General features: G+C 41.1%; 1 protein-coding gene and 1 long non-coding RNA gene across 4 annotated transcripts in view; both read left to right on the forward strand.

Moving 5' to 3' along the window:
- Window positions 1–41: 41 nt before the first annotated feature.
- Window positions 42–4,769, forward strand: LOC125899926 (uncharacterized). Its single transcript, XR_007450789.1, has 3 exons — window positions 42–144; window positions 1,971–2,094; window positions 4,656–4,769. It is a non-coding gene; the product is annotated as an uncharacterized LOC125899926 (long non-coding RNA).
- A 3,674-nt stretch (window positions 4,770–8,443) lies between these two features.
- The window catches only part of arhgef7a (Rho guanine nucleotide exchange factor (GEF) 7a), a 42,477-nt gene continuing 27,238 nt past the window's right edge, over window positions 8,444–23,682 (forward strand). For 2 of the 3 annotated variants that reach the window (XM_049594481.1, XM_049594480.1), the window contains exons 1-2: window positions 8,444–8,979; window positions 15,272–15,355. In XM_049594481.1, the coding sequence (XP_049450438.1) occupies window positions 8,815–8,979; window positions 15,272–15,355 (249 nt within the window). In that variant the 5' untranslated portion in view covers window positions 8,444–8,814. The remainder of the gene's footprint in view (window positions 8,980–15,271; window positions 15,356–23,682) is intronic. The other variant, XM_049594479.1, reaches the window with a different exon arrangement.

Below are 23,682 nucleotides of genomic sequence, written 5' to 3' on the forward strand. Positions count from 1 at the left end.
TGACACACATGCAGCTCATGCAGGGACATCACGACTCAGAGCGGCCCCGTTGATGTTCATCACCGGTGCTGCCTCCTTTCTTAAAGGCGTAACTAGGATGTCAGAGCTGCTGAATACACCGGCGACCTGACACCCGGTGATGTAGTAAGTTTATGACATCCGGTCCAACGTACAGGGGCGACACTATGAATTATGGGGCCCCTAAATCTGAATTAATTATTTTTTTGGCCACTTGGGGATATCAGCAAACTGTAAAAACAACAGCTGACACAGTATCACCTATTAATAATATTTAATAATAATATATAAATTTAATTTGTACATAGGCTGACCTTTCCAAACAAAGTTAAAACACAAAGTGCCTTACAGGATCACATTACGTTAGCTTACGTTAGCTAAAGTTGTTATAGCTAAAGCTAGCTAAGGTTACGGCTAAGGTGCTATTTAACAGTTGCCTACAAGACAGTGGGCAACATACATTAACATATTAACCTTTTCTGTATATTTACTTAATTTTTGTCTTTGTTTTGGTTTGTCATCAACTCCTCAGAACAATATTGGCTTTTTAGCTTCTAGCCTATATGCTCCACAACAGCTAGCATAGTTGCTAACTTTGGTAATGTTAACTAACATCAGCTAACAGTTAACTAAGCTAAAGTTGTAATGGTTAAGGTGTTAGTAAACAGTTGCATAAATTCATTTTTTGGCCACTTTGGGGCATCTCAACGAACTGTAAGAACAGCATTTGACATGGTATCACCTTATAATAATAATAATAATAATACTTATAATATGTTAACTTAATTTGTGTAGAACCTCTCATAACAAAGGTAATGTTAATGTACAAAGTGCCTTACAGGATTAACATTAGCTAACGTTAGTTAAACAGTTGCCTACACTTTAAAGAGAGGCTGTGCAACATTAACATTCATTAAGAGTCTTTCCCCCCGATATTTAGTTTCTTTTTGTCTTTGGTTTTGGTTTTTCATCAACTCCTCAGAACAATACATGGATTTTTAGCTACTAACCTATTTGCTCCACAACAGCTAGCATGGTCGCTAACTTTGTTAATGTTAGCTGACATTACCTACCATTAGCTAAAGTTGTTATGCCCAAGTTGTTGGTAAGCAGTTGCATTAATTCATTTTTTGGTCACTTAGGGGCATCTCAACAAACTGTAAGAACAACATTTGACATAGTATGACCTTTTAATATTAATAATATTAATGATAATATATTAATTTTATTTGGATAAAATCTCTCAAAACAATGTACAAAGTGCCGTACAGGATTAACGTACGCTAACGATGCTATGGCTGAGGTGTTAGTAAATAGTTGCCTACACTTTTAGGAAACACTGTGCAACATTAACATACATTAAAAGTTTTTCTCCCCAAAATTTACTTTCTTTTTGTCTTTGTTTTGGTTTGTCATCAACTCCTTAGAGCAATACTTGGCTTTTCAGCTGCTAGCCTATCACTACAACAGTTAGCTTAGTTGCTACCTTTGTATGTAGTTTGGTGGTGGGCATGTAGCGTTAGTGTTAAGTTGGTTTATCAGAGCTTTTTGCTAAAATGATGTGTGGAAAGGAGCAAGAAACTTATACAATTATAGGATCATTACTTTGTTTTTTCCTTTTTTTTCCCTGTACAGTGATAGTTTAAAATGTACGCTATGACTTCATATCATTATTTAGCCTGTAACCTTAAGCACTACTGTAAACCAAGGTTTCCAGATTAATTTTTGCATACTTTTCAAGTGTCATACTTCTAATGGGGCCTGGCACACATGGACACTACTTATACAGAGTTTATTGAAGACTAAAGCCAGTGGTTCTCAGTGAGGTCCAGGAACCAGCAGTGCTTATAGTTAAAAAGTCAAATAGTTTTACGGATCTCTAATTGTTTTCCAGAATAAGCAGAGTATGTGGACCTTGGGTTGATTTTGTTTTGTCAACTGCTTTTTCCAAGGTCAAGGATGAACTTTAAAGTCAACATGGATGAGAATAGATCCACTTACAGTCCAAGGCAACCAAACAAACTCAGTCTGCCCATGAGATCTGCATGGTGTGGCCAAAAGCTCCACAATGACTGAGTAAGTGGACATTGAGTTGAGTTTATTGTCTTTACAAAAATGAATTTATATTATAACAATTAATATGACCTATTTATTTTTGCTCCTCTGCAGGAAGAATATTCTCATGTTATTGTTTTTAGGTTTTACTGTTTGTATCGTGTCCCTCTTCTTTACAGTCAAGAGTATATAGTGTGTAATCATGTATGTAAAGCCATTTAATATGAATACCAGTGGTATCACAGCACAGAAGAAGTGGGGTGGGGGGTTGGGGGGGTGGTAACCGCACCCTGGGTTCAAACCAGGAAATCCGCTTGCTATGAGGAGACAATGCTAACCACAGCACCACCATGCTGCCATATTTCTGGGTTGCTTATCTAAATTAACACATCATAATTCATATCTTAATTTTATCTGTATCTGAATCTGCAAAGCAACTAAAGCCAGTAAAAACTACAATACTTCCCTCAGAAATGTAGTGGAGTAGAAGTATTTAGTAGCATGAAACAAAAATAGGAGAGTTAAGTACAAGTACCTCAAAATTGTACTTGAGTAACTTACCTCCACCATTGATATACTTAAACTATAAAATATATAACATTAGACGGTACAGTGACTGAGAGCATGTTGAGGGTCAATGACAAAAATCTGATAATCTTTCCTTCCAGCATCTCGGCCTTGTGCACTTGTCTCATCCATCCGTTATTCTGCTTAATGCATTCTGGCCTGTGAAGTGGCTCTGGATTGCATGGATTTTGCCTTGTCAAGATAAAATATGAGCTGTCTCTCCGGCTCAGATGGCTCTGCCGGGAGGAGGCTGAGAGAGGAGGGAAAGTCAGACACAAAGAGCTTGATATACGCGACTACATTGATTTGAGGGAACAGAGGTGCCACCACATATTCTCCTCTAAAACAGAAGCGTATTTTTAGAAAGACAAAAGGGAACAACCCCATAGTGCCCGTTATTTGTTTATGGGCACCTGTCACAGACTGAACACAGGGGCAGCCCCAGTCGATAACTGCTAGTCCAGATGTAGAAACTCATTTAATCTGCAGAGAGATGAAGAGACAAGAAAGACTTTGTGCTCACAATACTTTTTATGGGTCTGACATCTTAATGAAAGAGATAAGAGGAGTGTACATTATGTTTGCCTGTAATAAATGAGACAGTCTGTGACCTCCTTTATTAACTCCACTGCATTAATTCATTCTTTTCAGGTCATGCAGTCTATCTGTGTGTTTCTGTGGGTGCACACTTTTTTGTCTGTGGTTTTTATGTTTCCGTATTTCAAAAGGAAGTTTTAATCTGTTTGTTTCTTGTGCATTAACTTGAGAGGTGTTTTAAATAGATGGGTATTTTGTTTATTCCGGAGAGGAAGTGTGCATTTTACAGCAGCAGTACTTGAAAGAACCGTTATGGTAAAAGATAAGCTGTGCACTCACAAGAAAGATAAAAACTCTGACATATTGAGCACTTTATGGTGCTGACTTGTTACTGGGTAAGGCTGTCAATTCTCACATTTTAGATACTGGAGTTAGTTAGTCAATCAGTCAAAAAGTCATGTTATTTTAGGAACATGTAACTGAGAAGAGACATGGAGGGCGACAAAGGTTATTGTCGTCAGATGAGTCAGTACAATTTGAATATTTCTGTCGTCACGCACCAGCGACGATGTGAGAGGGAACACTTTCTTTGTAACATCTGTGCACACTGACAGGGTCCCTCCTTTTCTCATTACAGGGCTGTGCTCTGAGAGGCAAAAGTGTCAGACTTGTATTACTATATGCACTTACTTCAGTATCAGATAAAGAGAACTTTATTGATTATTCAGTTGACGGTAAATTAAATGGCAACAATTTAGATAATTGATTAATCAGTCTGGAAATTTTGTGAAGAAAAAAACCAGTGTTGTTGTTTGTTGGTCTTGAACAGTGGTCTGCAGCTTTGCAGGTATCTCACCTTAGTGACACGCCATCCACCATCTTCTCCACTTCCTGAAATCAGCTTATATAGTCTGTAGCTTATACATACATTGCCAACATTTTCTGCTGGAAACTTGCCTGCTAAATCATGTAATTCTTACCTGCAATTAACACCTCTATGACAGTGTCAAAAAACCTAAACATTTCAGGGATCACAAAAATAGTCTTGGGCGTAACGGTTGCATTAAATTGTACAGGTGTTCCCACTAGAGTGCATGTGGCTGTCTGCTCTTTTCTCTTGACTAGACTGACTCACAGATTGTGGTCCTGATATGACAGACACTTTCATTCTGTCTCTGTTTTCTTATGCATACCCACAACACATCAGTAGCAATGACAGGAGAGAAGCAACAGTGTTTTCCTTGTTGAACAGAGTGGAAATGTAGGGATGAACTGGTAATGGAGGGATAAGAAAAGCCTGGGGCCAGTCTCCACAGTCACACAGTAGCACCCTTGGTTACAGACCCATGGCGACAGGAGCTCAAAGGCGCAACGGCATCCCCCGACGCTGCCTGTTTAGAACACGGCTGGCCTCAAGAGTCAGCCTTCCTGACAACACACTTACTCTCTCCCTCTTTCTGCCTCTCTTTCACATGCAGCCTAAATGAAGACGATGAGATGGAGAGGTGTTGGGAGAGAACGAGTGGGCCTGAGCTACGTTGTCTATCCCTGCAGCTTGCTTTGGTTACCATGGAGATTCCAGATTCCTGCAGGTAAAGAGGGAAAGGTAGACAATATGGTACCAATTTCTATGAAGACACCCTTGTAAAGGCTTAGATATGCTCTAATTCATAGCTATTTTTAATGGTTTGTGGTAAACTTTTATACATCAAGTTACAAGCCTTTAATAAGAACAACTTCAGGGTTGCCAGGCTGTAAAAAACTCCTCAGACTGATGCTAGAAAAATGTAGGTAAACCATTAATAAATACTCAGTGGTTTCTCAGTATCTAATAAGCCAACTCGTCTGCAGTTATAAATGTTATTAAAGACATTACAACATAATTTTTACACCAATCTAAACGTTAAGAAATTGTTGTCGATGTTGTGTGGTCCACGTGTTCTGCAGCCTTGTCCCAGAATGTAAGAATTCATCTATTGAATGGTTGTCTGTCTCTATGTGTCAGCCCTGTAACAGTGTGGTGACCTGTCCAGGGTGTACCCCGCCTCTCGCCCAATGTCAGCTGGCATAGACTCCAGCACCCCAGAAAATGAATGGGTGAAAGGATATGTTAAATTTGAATGTTTAACATGTAGCAGATGTGTTGAAACTCTATATGTTTCCTTACAATTCAATTTTATGTTTTGTGGTTAACATGGTTTAGGCACAAAAACCTCTTGGATCATGTTTTGGCTTAAAATATCTGGTGTTATCGCTACAAACAGAGCTAAAAATGTCGCTGGTCTGAACAGTGGTCTGCTGCTTGGCAGTCGTCTTGCCTACTGTATGTGTCACACCATCTACCATCCCCCTGTCCTTCTGATGAGTAACACAGCTAACATACATGTTATCTGAACTACATCACTTTCAAAATGTTGATGATATATATGAAACATATGAATGTAACATAACTGTGGTTTCGGGAAACACACAATGCCAATATTTTATTCTGGTGACAGGGCTGATATAGCAAAAGATTTTTCCAGTTCATTATCCAAACACCTCTATATGCCAAAGTAGTATCAGGCCTATAGTAACTAAAGGCTACTTTTGCCTCTGGTAAATGGATTAAATGCTTTGCAACATTAATGTATAGATGATCAAGATTATAAGTAGCAGATCTGTAGAAGTTTGATCAGTTTGTCCTAAGGTATTGGCCACACAGAGGTGCCTTGATATGACTGGCAGTGTCCATGCAGCACTTGATGAGTAGATGATCAGCTCAGAGCACACTGAGCTGAGAACTCCACCCTGTGGCCAAAGTGAGAAGTACAGCTTTACCATACAACACTGCCAGATCCTGCATTGCTGTGAAATGTATCATAAATGTTTTATTGTCCCTTTTGCCCCAGGACAAACACAATGGATTATGCATTCTTGTATAATAACACCTCTTTAACGTGCACTCAGACGCACACAGACTGTGAATATATCATAATGTGATGTGATATGATACATCTTAAGGCTCCAACTAACAGTTATGTCATTATTGATTAATCTGCTTATTGTTGTCTCTATTAATTATGTCAAATAATAGTCAAAATATACTCATCAGTTTCACAGAGCCCAAATTAACATGTTCATGTTGCTTGTTTTGTCCAATCATTAGTCCAAAACAAAGATATCCAGTTTACTTTCATACAAGACAAAGAAAAGCAGCATATCATCACGGTGAGAAGATGAAACCAGAAAATGTTTGGCCTTGCTGCTTCAGAAGTGACTCAAATTATTATGAAGGGGTCATTAAAACAGTTGACTATACTATCAGAGGCGGAGCAGGGGGTGGCTTCTGGGGCTCCAGCCCTGAATTTTTACTTCTCAAAAGTCCTGAATCTTTTAGGTTTTTAAAACACCTTCAGCTTTGCCTGTGTTGTCTGTCCTACCATTCTGTTTTCTTAAGAAACATAATATACAGTATTTTAGTAAATTTTCTTCTGTTGGCCTAAAATTTAATTCAGAGTAATGAGGATCACATGTCCTTGACATTGTTGGAGATCCTTGATTTTTACTAAGAGCAGCCCAGATTATGATGGCATGGATTCAACATTCATCTTAGGAATCCTGTTACTATGAAGTGGCTTGAAAATGTGAGGTAGTGCATATTGCTGTGGTAATAGGGAGAGAAAAAAAATCGCCCTGAGAAAGCATGCCAGATATGCAAGTATCTGGCTCTGCCTCTGTTAACTATTCATCTCCCTGCTGACATCCCCATATGGAACAGAGGGTTTAGGGGTCCTCCCCCAGAACTTTTTGAGCTTCCAACACTTAATTTCCTGATCCTATCCTGATCAGACGCCCTAACCACCTCAGCTGACCCCTTTTGATGCAAAGGAACAGCAGCTCTACTCCGAGCTCCCTCCGGATGTCCAAGCTCCTTACCCTATCTCTAAGGCTGAGCCCAGCCACCCCACGGAGGAAACTCATTTCAGCCGCTTGTGTCCGTGATCTCATTCTTTCAGTCACTACCCAGAGCTCATGACCATAGGTGAGGGTTGGGGCATAGATGGACCAGTAAACCAAAAACTTGGCCTTCCTGCTCAGCTCCCTCCTCACCACAAGCACAGCACCCACATCACTGCAGACGCTGCACCAAACCACTGATGCATCTCACGCTCCATTCAACCCTCACTCGTGAACAAGACCTGAGATACTTGAACTCCCTTGCTTGAGGCAGTAACTCTCTCCCAACCCAGAGGGGGCAATCCACCATATACTAGCAGAGAACCATGGCCTCAGACTTGGAAGTGCTGACTCTCATCCTGACTGCTTCACACTTGGGATGAATGGATGGAGGGATGCAGTTGTAGGCCTTCTCCAAGTCCACAATACATATGTAGACTGGATGGGCAAACTCTGTGGACTCCTCCAGCAGCCTTGCAAGGGTATTGCTGGTCCACTGTTCTGCGGCCGCATTGCTCCTCCTGAATCTGACAGATGACATTGATATTTTGTTAGTTTTAAGTTGTGTTGGTAAGTAACCAAATCTAATGTCTTCCAAATGTCACCGTCATCTTGAGGTAGAATAGCCACATTTGGGCATGAGGTATGGAGACCAAAACGTCACGATGTTAACGTCCACACAATGTTAAATTCTAATATCGTAAGACATTTAAACTATCGTCAACCATGATGTTCATTTCAACCAATCTGACGTAAGAGTCCGTCTTTCTGATGTCATATTGATGTCAGGTGCCAGCTTTTCTCCATCAACTTACAGTGAAAATGTCGAATTACTTTCCCCAGTTTTTTAAATCATTTTCTCTGTTTTCCAAATGATCTTGTGACCCCCTCATATTTATCAGGTTGGAAGCCACCTCTCTTGAGGTAGACTGACAGCCATAAGAAAGAATTACTGATGACAGTAATGTTTGAGCAGAGATCAGATCATCATGACTCAGTGCTCAAATCCAGCTGTCTGACTTAATTTCCTGCTCGTGTTGTGTCACCATTTGTTAAATAATATCCATAATATTATTATTAAAAATACATATGATTTGTCTGCTTAGCTCTGCTTCCCCTTTTGAATGGAGGCCTGTCCAAAACACGCAGTTTACATCAGATAACAGCACACAGCCCGCAGCGTGGTCACAATAAACGGATAAAAAGAGCAGGATATGCAAAGCCACGCAGTGAAAAGCCTATTCATGTCATCCTGAGGTGCACCAACAACTGCTTGGACTGGCTTGTCCCTCTTGTGTGATGTCATCCAATGGATGAGTGGCTGGCGGCTGCGATGCGCATGTATGCAGTCCACTGCCTTAACGCATCACAGCGAACCGCACTTGACAGCTTGCCAGGTTAGAGGGGGGGAAAACACACTCTCTCTCTCACACACACACACACACATACACACACACACCATTCAAGGGAGGAAACCAGACCTGCTGAATTTCCACCAGCCAGCCGTCATCCGCATCCAACCCGAGGAGGTAGAGGGTTTCCTGCAGCCTCTCTCTCTCATCGACATCTCATGCATCATTTTTGGGGATTAATTATGTTTCTCTCCTAACGCACAGATGACAGCGTAACCGGGGCGGTAAGCTGCTCAGATACCCAAAACACAGCCGCTTTGTTGCATCGGATCTGTTGTGACTGGACATGAATTCGGCGGAACAGACGGTTACATGGTTGATTACGCTCGGGGTGCTGGAGTCGCCGAAGAAGACCATCTCGGATCCTGAAGCGTTTCTGCAGAGCTCCCTGAAGGATGGGGTGGTGTTGTGTAGGCTGCTGGAGCGGCTCAGCCCGGGGTCCACGGAGAAAGTAAGGGCAATATACATCCACCCCCCTTTGCTCCCCTCTGCATACACCAACCGCCCGCCCGTCAGCGTGTCTGTGCGCCGCTGCCCAGATCCGTGAAACCGACGCGGTTTGTTGTCTGGCTTCTCTTTCTGCCCACTGGTCCATGAGGCGATTTCTTTTGTAGGTCACGGCAGCCCGGGTTATTGTCTGCGAAAACAGCACTATGTTACATGGCTGCACATACACTGATGTCACAGAAAGGCCGCTGTTACCTCCGCGTATTGATCTGCTCTAAACATCACAGCAAAATAATTGATCTATGAGGTCCTTATAATGAAGGCCTCGTTTATTATGCGTTTAATGCAGCTGATTTAAACACCCTGCAGATCTGCGTTATCGTTTGAAGCCCCTGTTTCATATTCCTCTTTAATCCAGGGCGATGTGGCGTGTATGTCAGTGTATTTTTCACACACTCACAGTATGGTCAGTCAGGGATGACTAGCTCTCTGTACACAGACCACAGCAATAAGAGTGGGCCGCCATTGACTGCAAAGGCGCACACAGACAGAGATGGACCCTCTCCCCATTTAAAGAAACAGCGCAGTGTTTGTGTCTGTCAACGTATAGCGTCAGCCACCTAAGGGAGGCAATGTTTTCCTGAAAAGAGAGGAGGCTGCTGCCTGCACCTCCACATAAGCAAATGAGATATTTGCCTGCTAAATGGCAAATACGTCTCCTTCATTTTCCTCCATGGGTGCTGTTTAATCTCTGAGACATATCCAAATCATGTTTCAATGTTTTGCATAGGCAACAGGAGAGGGCTGGATGTAGATTAAAAGGCATATTGTGTTTGAAATAGTCTATTCTGGAGAAGGCGGAAACAACTGGTACTTCATCCTGATTGGTGAAATCCAGTGTTGCTGATTTTAATTCTGTTAAATCTGCTGCCATCTCAGGTTGGGAGGATTTTTTAAATGTTTGACACATAACTGCTCAACTGTCATAGATTAATGTCTCTGTCCTGTCCCACAACTATATGCTTACATTGTCAAACACACTATTGCTGTGATAGATTAATCCAAATGGTACGAAATGGCAAAATTGTGACAAAAATCTCTGGTCAGAGAAGACAGCTTACTGTAAGTCCTAAATTAAATCTTAAAGGTCTAGTGTTTGGGATTTAGTGGCACCTGGTGGTGCAGTTGTAGATTGCAACCAACTGAAACTGAAAACCCACGAGTTTCGCAAAACTACAGAGACATTTATAGTTGAAAAATAAACTTCTCAATGCTCTCTGGTGGACAAATGATGTAATGGTGAAAGGCCCAGTGTGTAGGATTTAATGGCATCTAGTGATGAGGTTGCAGAACTAAGGGTGCTTTCAGACCTAGAGTTGTCTTGCTTTGGTCTGAATCAGGGACTCATTTTCTTACAAAGTTGTATAATTGCCTAGAGTTGGTTTGTGTTGTCATGACAGCGTTTACAAGTGGACCAGATAAAATGCCTTGTGCGAGAAAGCTGCTCTTGATTGGTCAGAATTTCCATGTGGGATAAATCCAGGAAGTAAACCAAACATTGAAGAAGAGTACACTTGCAAGATAAATGTGACACTTTCTAATGTCACAATGGAGGGACAACTACGCAGGTTGATTTTAGCGCTGCTCATCGTGGACTATATTGCTGTCATTGTTCATTTTAGTCAAAGCATACAGTTTGAAAACGAGGCGCGGCTCCAACTAGAAAACAATGTTTTGATGCATTGGATGTGCTGAATGTGCATATTAAGGCAGTACAGGAGGAGGTGCACATTAATAATCCTCCAGGACTGTAACATGCTCATGTTTAACCCAAACAATGTGTCATGTGACTGCAGCTGGTTCAGATCCAGGTCGGAACACGTTCTCACCACAAAAGAACCACACCAGAGTTAGTTTGTAACCAGACCGAAACCACCTCTTCAAGAAGGTCTTGGTTAGTTTTGGTGCGCACCTGAGTGTGATTGATGTGTTCACACCTGCCCAAACAAACAGCAGTTAGGCGGCAAACAAACTTGAGTTTGATTGAACCGAACCAAACAGGGCAGGTGTGAAAGCACCCTAAGGCCCTGTTTATACGGCAACGATTTCAACTACAGCGGCGTTTTGGGGGCCTGAAAACGTAATGTTTTGAAAACGGGTGCCAGAGTGCAACTTTCTGGAAACGGCAGCGTCTCCGTTGTCATGTAAATTTGCAATATGCAGTTCCTCTGAAAACGGAGACTTTTCGCACATGTGCATTATGGTTCCAGTCACTAGGCATGCCGACTGTCACAACAACAATGCGGAGCTCTGTTTGTGCTGCTCACCCCGGTGATTTGAAGTGAAGTGTAGATCTGTTACTGTAGCAACTCCACCTCGTCGTCCATCCAGACAAAGTTATCTGTGCATGCTTTTGCCATAGTGTCTTCTTTGTTTTGGTTTGTAATCACTGCATTGTAGAGGAAGGCGCTTCAGTGCAGGTGCATGGCATCATGCCGTGGTGTTGCTTTGCAAATTTACACTGCCACCCATTGGCCTGGTGTGCATACTACAGCGTTTCCAGTAGAATAACGTCGTCATATAAACGCAGATGTTTTTTAAAATGCAAAGGACAGACTTTTCCATTTTTAGAGAAACCATTGTCGTCTAAACAGGGCCTAAAACTAGAACTTCGGTGGCCGACATGAAAAAGACAAAACAAAAAAAGCCAGTGTTTCAGTTGTTCGTTCTGAGCTACTATAGAAACAACATCACATCTGTATGTAGATATAAACTGTTCATTCTAAAGGTATAAAAACACAATTCTTATTTTTAGCTGATTAGAAACTAAAATAAATATAGTGATGAATATTATACACCATTTATACCAACAGATGCCCTTTAATCCTATACACTGGACCTTTAACCTCAAACATATCTTTGGTGTGTTAGCACTGACATTTCTTGGTACTTGGTATCAGCCGACATATACACTGAAATGATACATGTGGGATAGGCTTACATTGATGGATTAATCTGTTGTGCTTTAAATACTACTGCAACCCCCACCTCTATAATCATCACTACTAATAATACCAATATTTTCCCCATTTTGTGCTTCCCACTTTTCCCCTACATTGACATGTTGCCCTTCTATAATGAGTCTGATATCTCTAAACTCCCATGGGCCTGTCATATTGTGCCTCTGTCTGGCCCAGATGTGGCGCTCATGTGGTTCAGTTGTGGCTGAGCACCTCTGTATGTGGGCCAGTAGACAGTGAGATGTGTGGTTTAAAGCTGGGTCAGATGTCACTTACTATCAGGATAGATATTAGTACTGTATGGACCAGAGATGATATTGTATCATGGTTCTTTTTGATTAGCTGTAACAGGCCTCCTTACCTCCATTACTTGCATCTTTTCTTCACCCTTTAGATTCCTCCCAGTTACATTGTGATGGAGAGATAAGAGATGTGAGAATGGTGGACATGAGGCTACATGTAACCTATTGCCTAATCCCATCCTTACTGTTCATTCTTTAAGAGATGGTTGACTCCAAATCAAAAATACATATTTTTCCTTTTACCTGTAGTGGTATTTATCAATCTAGATTGTTTTGGTGTGAGTTGCTGTTGAGATATTAGCCATAGAGATGTCTGCCCCTATGGCTAATATCTCAACAGCAACTCAGCAGCAATGTCTCTTTCCAGAATTCATGACCCAGCTAGTCAAGATAACCCACTGACCTTTGTTTTGGGCAGTTTCATATAGACACTAATTTCTTTCTAATTAACTACACCATTCAACTGTATCACTGTCCCTTTAATTAAAGGATGCCCTATTCTAATGGCACAATGTTTTGATTGCTCTAGTGTTCACTTCCTAGATCATCTCTGCCCTGGACACACTTAACAACAAGCACTTCTCAGTAGGTAGTCAGAGGCAAAGTAGGAAACATAAGGAAAACTGAAATTGACAAAAATGAGAAATGTGGAGGCCAGAGAATGGCTAACGTTGCTAGTACAATGGATTAAATATGAGCAAAATGTTTTGAGGAAATTAAAGGAATTCGGAATTGAAGGAAAGTGGGAGGAAAGGCAAAATATATAGGAAAATGGAAAACATAACACAAATATTCACAAATGTTAGAGCCTAGATTCAAGACAAAGGAGATGGGAAAACAGGTGTATGATTGTGTGCATTGAGGTGTATTACTTCTTACTTTATACACCGTATTTTCTATGAGCTGTGTGACAAAGCATGTCACTTCTATAAAACTGGTTACCAATTAAGATTCTATATCGACCTGATATCAGCTCATCATCATAGTTTATCCACCAGAGAGCACTGACAATATTTTTTTTTAATAAAATATCCTGATTGTTACACATCTTTTTCATAATGCTTCATAATGCATTCATAATGCTAAACAGTCTAGTTTAAGGAGTCCTTATCAAGAATATTTATGCTATGTGTTATTTATTTAGCCTCAAAAAAGTATGTAACAGTTGGGCTGTGATAAATGCGAGGTATCAGGGTGTCACATTTTACCACAGTATTTTTGAAACCTCATAGGTATGATTTTCAATGCAGTCAAAAATTTAGAGGCTCCTCCTTCTATAAAACAATTAGTTCGTAAATGCAATATTGAGGCGATGTATTGTCGTACACAACAGTCACCACCAGAGGTCAGTCCCCAGTGGTGAAACAGGCTGCTGAGCTGAGAAAGAAGGTGACTGTGACTGGTGGGGATAATGTCATAGGACTAGTGAAAAAATGGCCAGCAACGGCAGAGAAAGACAGCAAAAAAGCCAGCATATTCTCAGATCAACATACACCTGTATGAATACTGGTATATTTGTAATCACCAGTTGTTAGGCTGAAGGTGGCTGGTTGGAAAACTTTAACTTATCACCCAACCCTACATTGTAGGATAGACATTGTCATACATGCTACAATGACTTCTATCTCCAGCAGCTCAGCTTTTAATGCTTTTTTTAACCCAGTGAAATGATGGGAAGGTATGGGGGTATGAAAAAATAGGTACCAACAACCCCCCCCCCCCCCCCCCCTCCATTATTTGGTACTTTAACTTTGCAGCGTTGCTGATGAAAGCAAACAAATTTGTCCATGCACTATTTCTCTATTTTCCCCTGAGACTTTTACCTCTTTGGATTTGGAATCCACAGCTAGCCTAGCTAGGTAAATGCAAGACTACTGCAGCCATCCCTAGTGATATTTATAGAGGATAAGGTGCCAGGCCACAGATATATGACACACATGTTTCTTTAAACAAGTGTGTTTATTGGATTTTTAATATACTTCAACTATTACATCCAAAACGACAACACCAAAACAAGTAAGCTACGAAATTGAACATTCATAGTAAGGCATCTTCTTAATATCTACTGCTGTGACAGGGCAATACAATGAGTACGTTCCAAGGTCCAAAATAAATAATCAGAAAGACAACCTATACAAGTAATAACAGTCTAAAGGAAAGAAAAGGCATATAATTATGTTGCATTCAAGAAATGCCTTCTGTTGTAGTAAAGTAGACTTCTGTTGCCCTCTCCCCTTCTAGAGATGTCATAAAATGTCCCTATATCTTGTCAAAAGTAGAATATTTACCCCTAATCATAAAAGCAAGTTTTTTGACACATATTTTAGTTGACGAAATGTTAGAATATTTATTTAAATTTTTACAGTTGAAGAATGTAAGAATCACTTAAGCCCTACAACAGTAAATGAAAATTAAAATGTTCATTTCCACATAATTTTCCGTCCTAGATACAGGGAGCCACTGGAAAGGGGCTAAAGGGCCTCAGGTACCCTACCCCTGGTCCAGCCCTACTTTCATAATGTTTTAAAGGGGTGTAAATTCAACTTTATGTTAATTTAGTTAATTTGTAATAAAATGTATTTCTAATATTTTCTCCACTCTGTTTATATCAGTGCAGCTTACTCTTTGGTGCAAAATTTTTCTTCTTTAGCATCATGTTAAAGTAGGTTGTTATAAAAACCAGTGCACCCATAGGCTACACCATCAGTGGGGATCCCTATTTGTCAACGTCATTTCCCTCGACCCAGCACCACAGCCTCCTCCACTTCCCCGCTGCGGGATCAGTGTTCAGCCTGCCGGAGTGTCAGGCCCACTGCAAACACACACACGCACACACACACACTGTATAATGCATATCGAGACTGAAGATACACTTTCAGGGCTGATAGTCTCACACACAGCAGCAGAGGGAAGAGCAACAAACCCGCAGCGAGACCTGGAAGTTTCTTTCTAACCCGCGTTTCCGTCTTTCCAGATCTACCAAGAGCCGAAGAACGACGGCGAGTGTCTGAGCAACATAAAGGAGTTTCTCAAGGGCTGCACATCGTTCCGCGTCGAGGTGAGTGCCTCCTCAGATATGGGTTTATCCCGTGTTTGTACCACACCTTGTCTGCCTTTTATATCCACGAGAAGTGCTTTAAAAACCGCACGTTAAAGAGGAGCCACTGCTCCAGTAAACAATGGGCTCATGGAGTGGACGGTGACAGGGGGAGGAGGAGTGAGCTGCAAGCCGAGAACAATCACCCATCGCCCGGATGAGAGAGACTGGCTTGTCCGTGAAAGTGTCGATACATTTGCAACATTTCCACAGCCTAAACTAACTTTAATTGCCTATACTATCACATTGTAGACTGTTCACATGTCTTGCTTTGGTATAAACGCGCCTTGGTCATGTTTACGCTTTTTAATTAATGCAGAGCTTTGTCCTCGGGCTCGTGCGTGGCTTTATTGTCACCACTGCTTCACACTGGCCCCTGTATCAACATTGTCTTGTTTAGCTGCAGCTTTGAAGCATATAGCACCATGGTTATGTAAGCAGGTCTTGCTCTAACATGGTAATTACTGTCTTATTATTGTAAGGTGTAAAGTCTAAACATGTTCCCACATCAAGTGCCTCACCCTTGCAGAGGTATATAGAAATATGTGGGTCTGTTGTGGCTAGTGAGAATACTTCGATAAGCTTAAGCAAATGGAGGACTGTGTGCTGGTAAAGGCTGTGTTGGCCAGTGCATAGAGGGGTCATTGAACCGTCCCGGTTTGACAATACAACTCAGTGTTCTTCAGCATTGCCTCTCCCCGCTGAGTCTGCAGCCACTGAACAAGAGGTGAACACGGGTTGAGACAGAGCACTGGTGTGTTATTTAGTGGGGAAAACATGAGATTTACAGGGTGTCTGCAGGTCCTTTATAGTTTCTTAAATTCAGTTCCATAAATAAGAGGCCTTTAAATGCATAAAATAGTCTTAAAATTGGCTTTATGAGGTAGTAATTCCTACAAAAATCTGATTTAATTTCTTTTTGTCAAAATGAGCCAAGCTCTTCTCAAGCTTTTACAAATCTTTAAACCTACCCCTGAACCTAAAACTGTATTTTTACGTTATACTTGCACTTACCTGCTGGTAAAATATAGATTAACTCACCCTAATAACCATATTTCTACATCAAACCTACCTCTGTCTGCACTGGACCATATTTTCCGTTATACCTACCTGCAATGCTTGAATAAGAACAAGATTATTCATCAAAAATCAGTCCTAAATGTAGTTAAAAAATGGTCTTGAAAAGGTCTTTAAAATCATTAAATGTTTTATATCTATAGACAGACTGCTGAGATCTACGGGAAGCAAAAGACACCCGTCATTGTTTCACTAGGTGTCTGTCTGTTTTGGCTCACCACAGGGACATTTTCTGGCAACAGCGCTGAGCAATAATCTGCTTTTATTGGTAACAAATACTCAAATTCCCCTTCATAAACCCTCCTGTATGCCATGCTGATTTATGCCTTCACTGGCGGAGATACTGTGTTCAATTATTTTTGTGTTAGGCCCTTGCATGCGAGAGTGTGCTCAAATACATGACTTTTCTGGGTGAACCGGACAGAGCAGGATTACAGTAGTTTGGGACATGGCAGTCGTCCCGCTCACCATCTGTGGAGCAAAGATGGACCTTCTCCAGAGCCCAGAGCACTGCTGGCTCTGACCCCAGGTAGCTGCGGCTGCAGATTAGAGTGGCGGCCGCTTACATGGGGAAGACAGACAGACAGACAGACAGATAGACGCTGTGCTTTTGCAGTCCCGACCTACCTCTTTTTAATGAAGCTAAGCTGGTTGTCTGGCTGAACGTCAACAATGCTAGCTGTGCTTTGCTGTGTTTGCTTGTCTAGTGTGGATATTTCAGCAAGATGGATCTCTTTTAGATCTAATTTGGATACCTCATGCAGATTAGACACTCAAGAACATGTCTCACACTTTGGCAGCTGCTGTTATTGACCCTTGACCCTTAATGCCTTTGACCACAGGAAGTGATCATTAGAGTTCCCATGACCCCACTGGTCCCTCTGGAATAGTAACCTTACTCTGTGTCTACAATGAGAATAATCACAGATCCATCTGTCTTGACTAATGGGAGACTTTGACTCCCAATCCATCAAAAATGAAGACAAGGAAAGGCTGTTGAGTTGTTTATCTACCGCTGTAGACCTATAGTGCTGCTAAAGGTGTTTGGACAGTGATGTAATTTTATTGAGTAAAGTAGAGCATCAGAATTTTCCAAGCACAATGTGAAATCTTCAGACATGTTGCTTCCGCAAACCAGGAGTACACACCCAAAGATTTTCACTTAAAAATAATATTTAACACAGAAACAACAAATCTTGAATTTTTCCTGAATAAATGACTAACGATTAATCAGTTATCAGAATTGTCACTGATGAACTGATCAATCAACGGAGCTCTAGTTAGCTCTTTAATAAAGCAGTTTGGATGAGTTCAAAGTTATTAAGTTTAAGCCTTAATTTGAGGTGTTTACAACCATGTTAGCAAAGTAATATTACAGCATTACATTTTGATTTATTATCCTCTAATTTCAGTAGCCTGACATTGCCAGAACAAATGCGAATTAGTCTTGATCCTTTCACTTAATTTTTTCAATTTCCAAGGGGCGCCTGAGTGAGAGAAAATTGCAAACAGACCACAGCGTGCAGAGATGAGCTGGTATATTAAACTTTTGCCAAATCCTGTTGGAAGTACAGCCAACACACTGTACTTAAAGCTTCTTTTTAAGAGAAGCTTTAAGTTCAGTTGATTTTTCTTCATTTAGCAAAAATATACCGTCCAGTTCATTCAATACTGACAGCTAGCGGCTTTAATAGCAAGTTTCACATCAGCTGCAGCCATGTTAGATGTTCTTTAAGATGCCACAACAGCGCTTCTCTTTACGACATGCCCCATACTAGAATGGACTGCACTTGTATAGCGCTTTTCTAGTCTTCCGACCATTCAAAGCACTGTTTTTACATTACATTTCACACACACACACACACACACACACACACACACACACGCACACACAGTGACACACTGGTGGCCAGGGCTACCTACATGGTGCCACCTGCTATTCAGTAACCATTCACATGCACTCACACCAATGTAACTTCCACTGGGAGCAATTTGGGGTTGAGCATCTTGCCAAAGGATACTTTGGTATGCTGCCTGCAGAAGCTGGGGATCGAACCGCCCGCTCTACCTCTGAGATGAAGTTGCCCTCATCAGTCAGTCTAATTGTCAGATTAAATTATAGAAAATGTAATATCAATTAAATGCAATCATTGTAGTTCCATCCATTTGTGTGTTGCAAAAGGACTGTGATGGTGAATATAAGATTCTTATATCTACATGACTGATGGAAGCTGACATTGGAAATTTTAAAATGGAAACAGGAAATGGGAAGTTGAGGGCGGGCCAGATGCGTTTGCCGTAGCAAAGTAAACGTGAGCTCAAGGATTCGGCTGGTTCCTGGGCAACAATTTTAGCCCCCCAAAAGTAAGACAAACCTATAAAGGCATACTTATATTTGGTGGCAAATGCTTTGACATCTGCAGCAGCTCTGTACTGCAGCCATCGTCATTCTCAAATATGGATATTGGCCTTAAAAATCCAGTATCACATAGGATATATTCGTCACTTCTTGCTTGTCTGTGGAGCTTTTTGTCTTCATGAACTGAAACACATGATCAGCTGTCTGTTGGTCAGGTGACTAACTAGGCCGGGGAAGAATATCCCAGTGTTTGGCGTTAAAGACAGACGCTTAACTGCCTTGTCTGTATGTTTAGAATCATTGTTCTGTTGCTGTCAAGGGATGTGAACACTTTCAGTCACCCTTAAAAGTCAGTAACCCCAATGTTTTATTGTTGTATTCTTAAATCCTTCACTGTAGATGGTTGTACTGTACTGTCTGTAATACACAGAACCATTAATACTTCAATAATTCAGTATATTGAAGTAACCTCTCACTGAGATGTAATCATAAATCATTAAGTGTACTGTACATGGAGTTGTTGGTTGTAATACTCCGTGCAGGTGAACACTCATTTCCTCAATCATGACAAGTTGTGAGCAGTTCACCACGCTGTTGCAGCTTGCTGAGTCACACAGGGGTGTTGCACCGTTGTCTCAGCCTGCTCTGAAGGATCATTACCTGACTGTGATGCTGAGGCATGGCAGACATGTCGAAGCTTGTCATGTTCATTAGCTCCATGCACGAACGTTTGATTTACATCATTATGTCTCGCTGTGAAGGCTGGTAACTGTTTTTTATCTAATGGAGAATTGTTGAAACGACTTTTAAAGACGGAGAAAGAAGCAAACTCTTTTTAGTTATCATGAGAAAGAAAAGTTAAGTACAAATACTGGATGTTGTTGTAGTTTCAGTCCCAGTGGAAGTATTTACGGGTGAGGAAGAGGGTGCTTTCACATGAATGCTCCTGAAGGACAGCAAGTCTTCCACACTCACACACAAATACACACACACAAACACCCTCTCGCAAAGCCTTCGTTCACATATTCCCTCAGGACATATCTGCAATCAGAGCGGAAGATGAAAGAGACTCATATCTCACAGTCACTCACCCTCAGTGTAACCAAAGCGAGAGCAACTAATCACATGAAGCCGTTACACAGGAAGAGAGAGGACGGCTACAGTCATCAACAGAGATACAATCACTGCCATTCATAGTAACCAAGAGGCTAGTGAGAGTCACACTGACAGCAGTACGCACCATGCTTACACTTTTACTGCCATTAAGGGAGAGGACTGGCATTGTTGTACATTTTTGTCAACAAATCCCATAATGCATTGGTCTGTTTTGGTACTTTCTGACTTCCCTAACCCGTCTGTGACACCCATGCCTTGTTCATGTTACTGTTAAGTACAAGTTTCTGACTTGTAAATGTTGTTCATATCAACATTTGAGTTGTGGGACACTTCTGGAAGCTCTGATATGTCAGACATGGCACTTGGCTGTCTGAAATCTGCAAAAACTGTAATGTTTTTGAGAGTAGACATAAATAGAGCATCGGACCTCAAGGCTTGGAAAATATGAATGGGAGTCAATGGAGAAAAAATTATTATTTTCTCGTCCCAGTCATTAAATGCCTTGGATTACACAAATGTTTTGTGTGGGTCTAAATAATATTTTTTCATGTTAAGTGTTTGACAGTTTATTGTGTGATTCTTCAGATAAAGGCTGTGGAAACAATGTAATGAGAAAGACTACATGTCGCCTATGTGACGTCACGTCATCACACTTTCCCTCCACTTTTTAACCCACAGTGCTGCTGCGTCTTCTGCCACGATCTACGGAGCCATCAGATCAGGATGCCAGTGTGTTTTGTACCCGAATGTCACCATTCCAACAAGAACAGCTGTTCTTTCTTTCGAGGCGGTGAAGTGTACCAGAGACACAGCCATGTTCCGAGTGCGAGTGGTGATGTATATCATATGCGTCGAGAGCAGCGAAGAGCTGTAGTCCACAAAGCGCTCTCACACAAAACCTAACAGTATCAAACTTCTTCCCGCTAAATTGTAGCCTTCTTTGCACATAGAAATATATTAAAAATTCACAAAAACATATGTGAAATTCATGGCACAATTCAAAATAATTTTCATCTAGCCATTGGAACACAGTCATGAGAAATCGATTTTTAAGGTCCCATGTACCGGAAACGGAAACACGCAACTTAAGAGCTCTATTGACGTGGGTTATTGAAAGTGCTTGCATTGATATATTCTGTGCAAGAATAGAATTGAAGTTCTTTTGACTATTTCTTACTCAGCGTTAGTGAATATTCTACATCCTGCTTTCTGCGTGAGTGTCTCCTGCAGTTGCGTCAGTATTTTATGTGTCACCCACCTCGAGAACGTGCAACGGTCAGGTTTGTGCATGAGTATATGAAATCACATAATGCAGGTTTAACTGTGGCAATCAGGGGTGTGAATTACCAGTTTCATATCGTTTCTTTGGACAATGATACAATATTTGCCAATATCATAAAATCTGCTTGGATACTATTTCGATTTGATGCGATTCAGGGGCCTGCAATCAATATGAGATGATATCATATACACCCATTTAACACAGTCTGTTGCATAAGAAACTGCCACCCCTTTCCTTTTTACTGTTGGCCATAAAAGGTCAAAACAACACTTAAATAATGTAAATAAATGAACTGGTTAAGTGCAGTAAAGTTACTTTCAAGTGACTCCACTGACACACATAAAACAGCACGTTATAAGTTAGCCTTCTGGAAGAAATGTTTTCCTTTTAACCCAAACCATGATCTTTTCCCTAAAGCTTCAGGACTATCTAACACAAAGCCCTGAAGGCAAACTTCTCCCAGCAGCCATAAAACATAGATTAACAGCAACATAATTTAAAAATAAAGTATAAGGTTCTTGTCAGTAATAACTGTCAAGGTTCACAGACAAAACAATTGTTGTCTCATAGTCACCCATTATTAGCTGAAGCACCTTTACATTGCATAAACAGCCTAGGAGCTAGCGGATGTTTTTCTCTACTTGTAACTTAACAAATTACATGTAAAATATACACTTTTATTACTTATTGTTGGTTCAGGTCACTCCTGACAGAACAGCACAGTTGAATGTCAGCCTGCAGGCATGTTTTTTTTTTTTCCAACTGAACATTTTTGAAACAGAGCAGCTAATGTTGCTGCAAGAAGTCAGTGAAGTCAGATGCACGGCCAGACCGGTACGTTGTGTTTTATCTTGCAACAGCATTGTTTACACATGACGTGCTGTGTGTTGACCTGTATTTTCTTTGAGATGGAAAATGTTTCCACACTGCTGATTTATTCCTGAGTAAATAATATTATCGTCATTGTCTTTCTCTGGGCTGCTTACTGTCTGCCTGCTGCTATTTGATGGTGACACAGAATTTCAAAATAAAGGCATGAAGATGACGATATGGATCAATGTTTTCACTTTGCATCGATGATACTGGAACATTGATCCTAGGGTTTATATAATAGGATCAATGGATCATTACCTCCCTGGTGGCAATCAAGCAAGAAGGCTAATGTTATGCAAAAAACGTCAACTTTGCCTGGAAGATGTCAATTCCAGGACTCATAACTCATCAAAGTCATTTACAAAGACTGGCCTGTTAAAGATCGGTGGAGACATCCATATGACCTGAAGCAGAGCCTGTAGCAAATCAATTAAAGTCACGCCATGGGCGAATCAGCATAGACGAACCACGCTGCTGAACCATCACACAGGATGGCACTCTACAAGTTAGCAGTAATTAACCTTGATCCTACTATGCTGTGTGGGTCTGGGAATTTGAGGGAAGTGGGCCTGGTGAGTTCCTTAGAAGTCCTTGAAGTTGATGTTTAAGAAGGTGTGGGAACCCTGATTCAGGAACTATGTAATGTCAAGTAAACAGGATTACCCAACTGACAGGATGTTCACTACTAACGTGTACTTTGTGCTTTGAACATGTTTTGTTTGGTACCAAAAAAATATTGAGGTTCAATACCCAGCCCAATTTAAAGGGCCAGTGTGTAATATTTGGCATGGTTTATTATCAAATCTGAATTTGAATCTGAATATTCTACGCATTAATATGTTTATATAAGTGTATAATCGCTATAAAATAAAATTCATTTGGTTTTCGTAGCCTTATAATTATGCTTTCATATATATGTATGTATGTATATATATATATATATATATATAGCAAGGGCCTTGCTTTAGAGAGGTCACCATCTTGCGCCACCATGTATGTAAGGCAGCCCTAGCGGGCAATCCAGCCAGCCAGAGAACGCATTTCGCGTGTATAAATAAACCAACGAAGACAGCGGAAGGAAGGAAGGAAGAAGGAGGAAACAGCAGAGAGTGTTAGTAGTTCGTAGATAGAGAGTAGTGAAAACTTTTTTAGTTATAAAGTTTGCGAATGGACCACATTTACCACGCAACAGGAGAGAATGAACCCGAACCGTCATCTGCGAGGAAAAGAAGACGCAACTTCACTCCTTGTGATGCACTCTCTGCGGCGCTTTCCCTCCTGATGATATATCTCCCCAACGATGGTAGCAGTAGCACCGAATCCCATTCTGTGCAGCCAAATGGGAGCGGAGGATTCAGCCTCTCGTCTCGCCCGCTCAGCATCCAAGTTCCTCATCTGTATGCTCCGGCCCAAACAGGTATGGCTCTGGGTCTGTGTCCGCTACAAGAAACTCTTCAAAATTGCGTTCAAAGTCGTCCATTGCAGCTACTATAGTCCGGAGATATTGCTAGGCTAAATAAACAGCTGAGCTCTGTTTACAGGCTACGCTGTCAGTCAGTGTGCGGGCTGGAGATTGGTGGA

The sequence above is a fragment of the Epinephelus fuscoguttatus genome, linkage group LG13 (genome assembly GCF_011397635.1).
Source record: "Epinephelus fuscoguttatus linkage group LG13, E.fuscoguttatus.final_Chr_v1".
NCBI lineage: Eukaryota > Metazoa > Chordata > Actinopteri > Perciformes > Serranidae > Epinephelus > Epinephelus fuscoguttatus.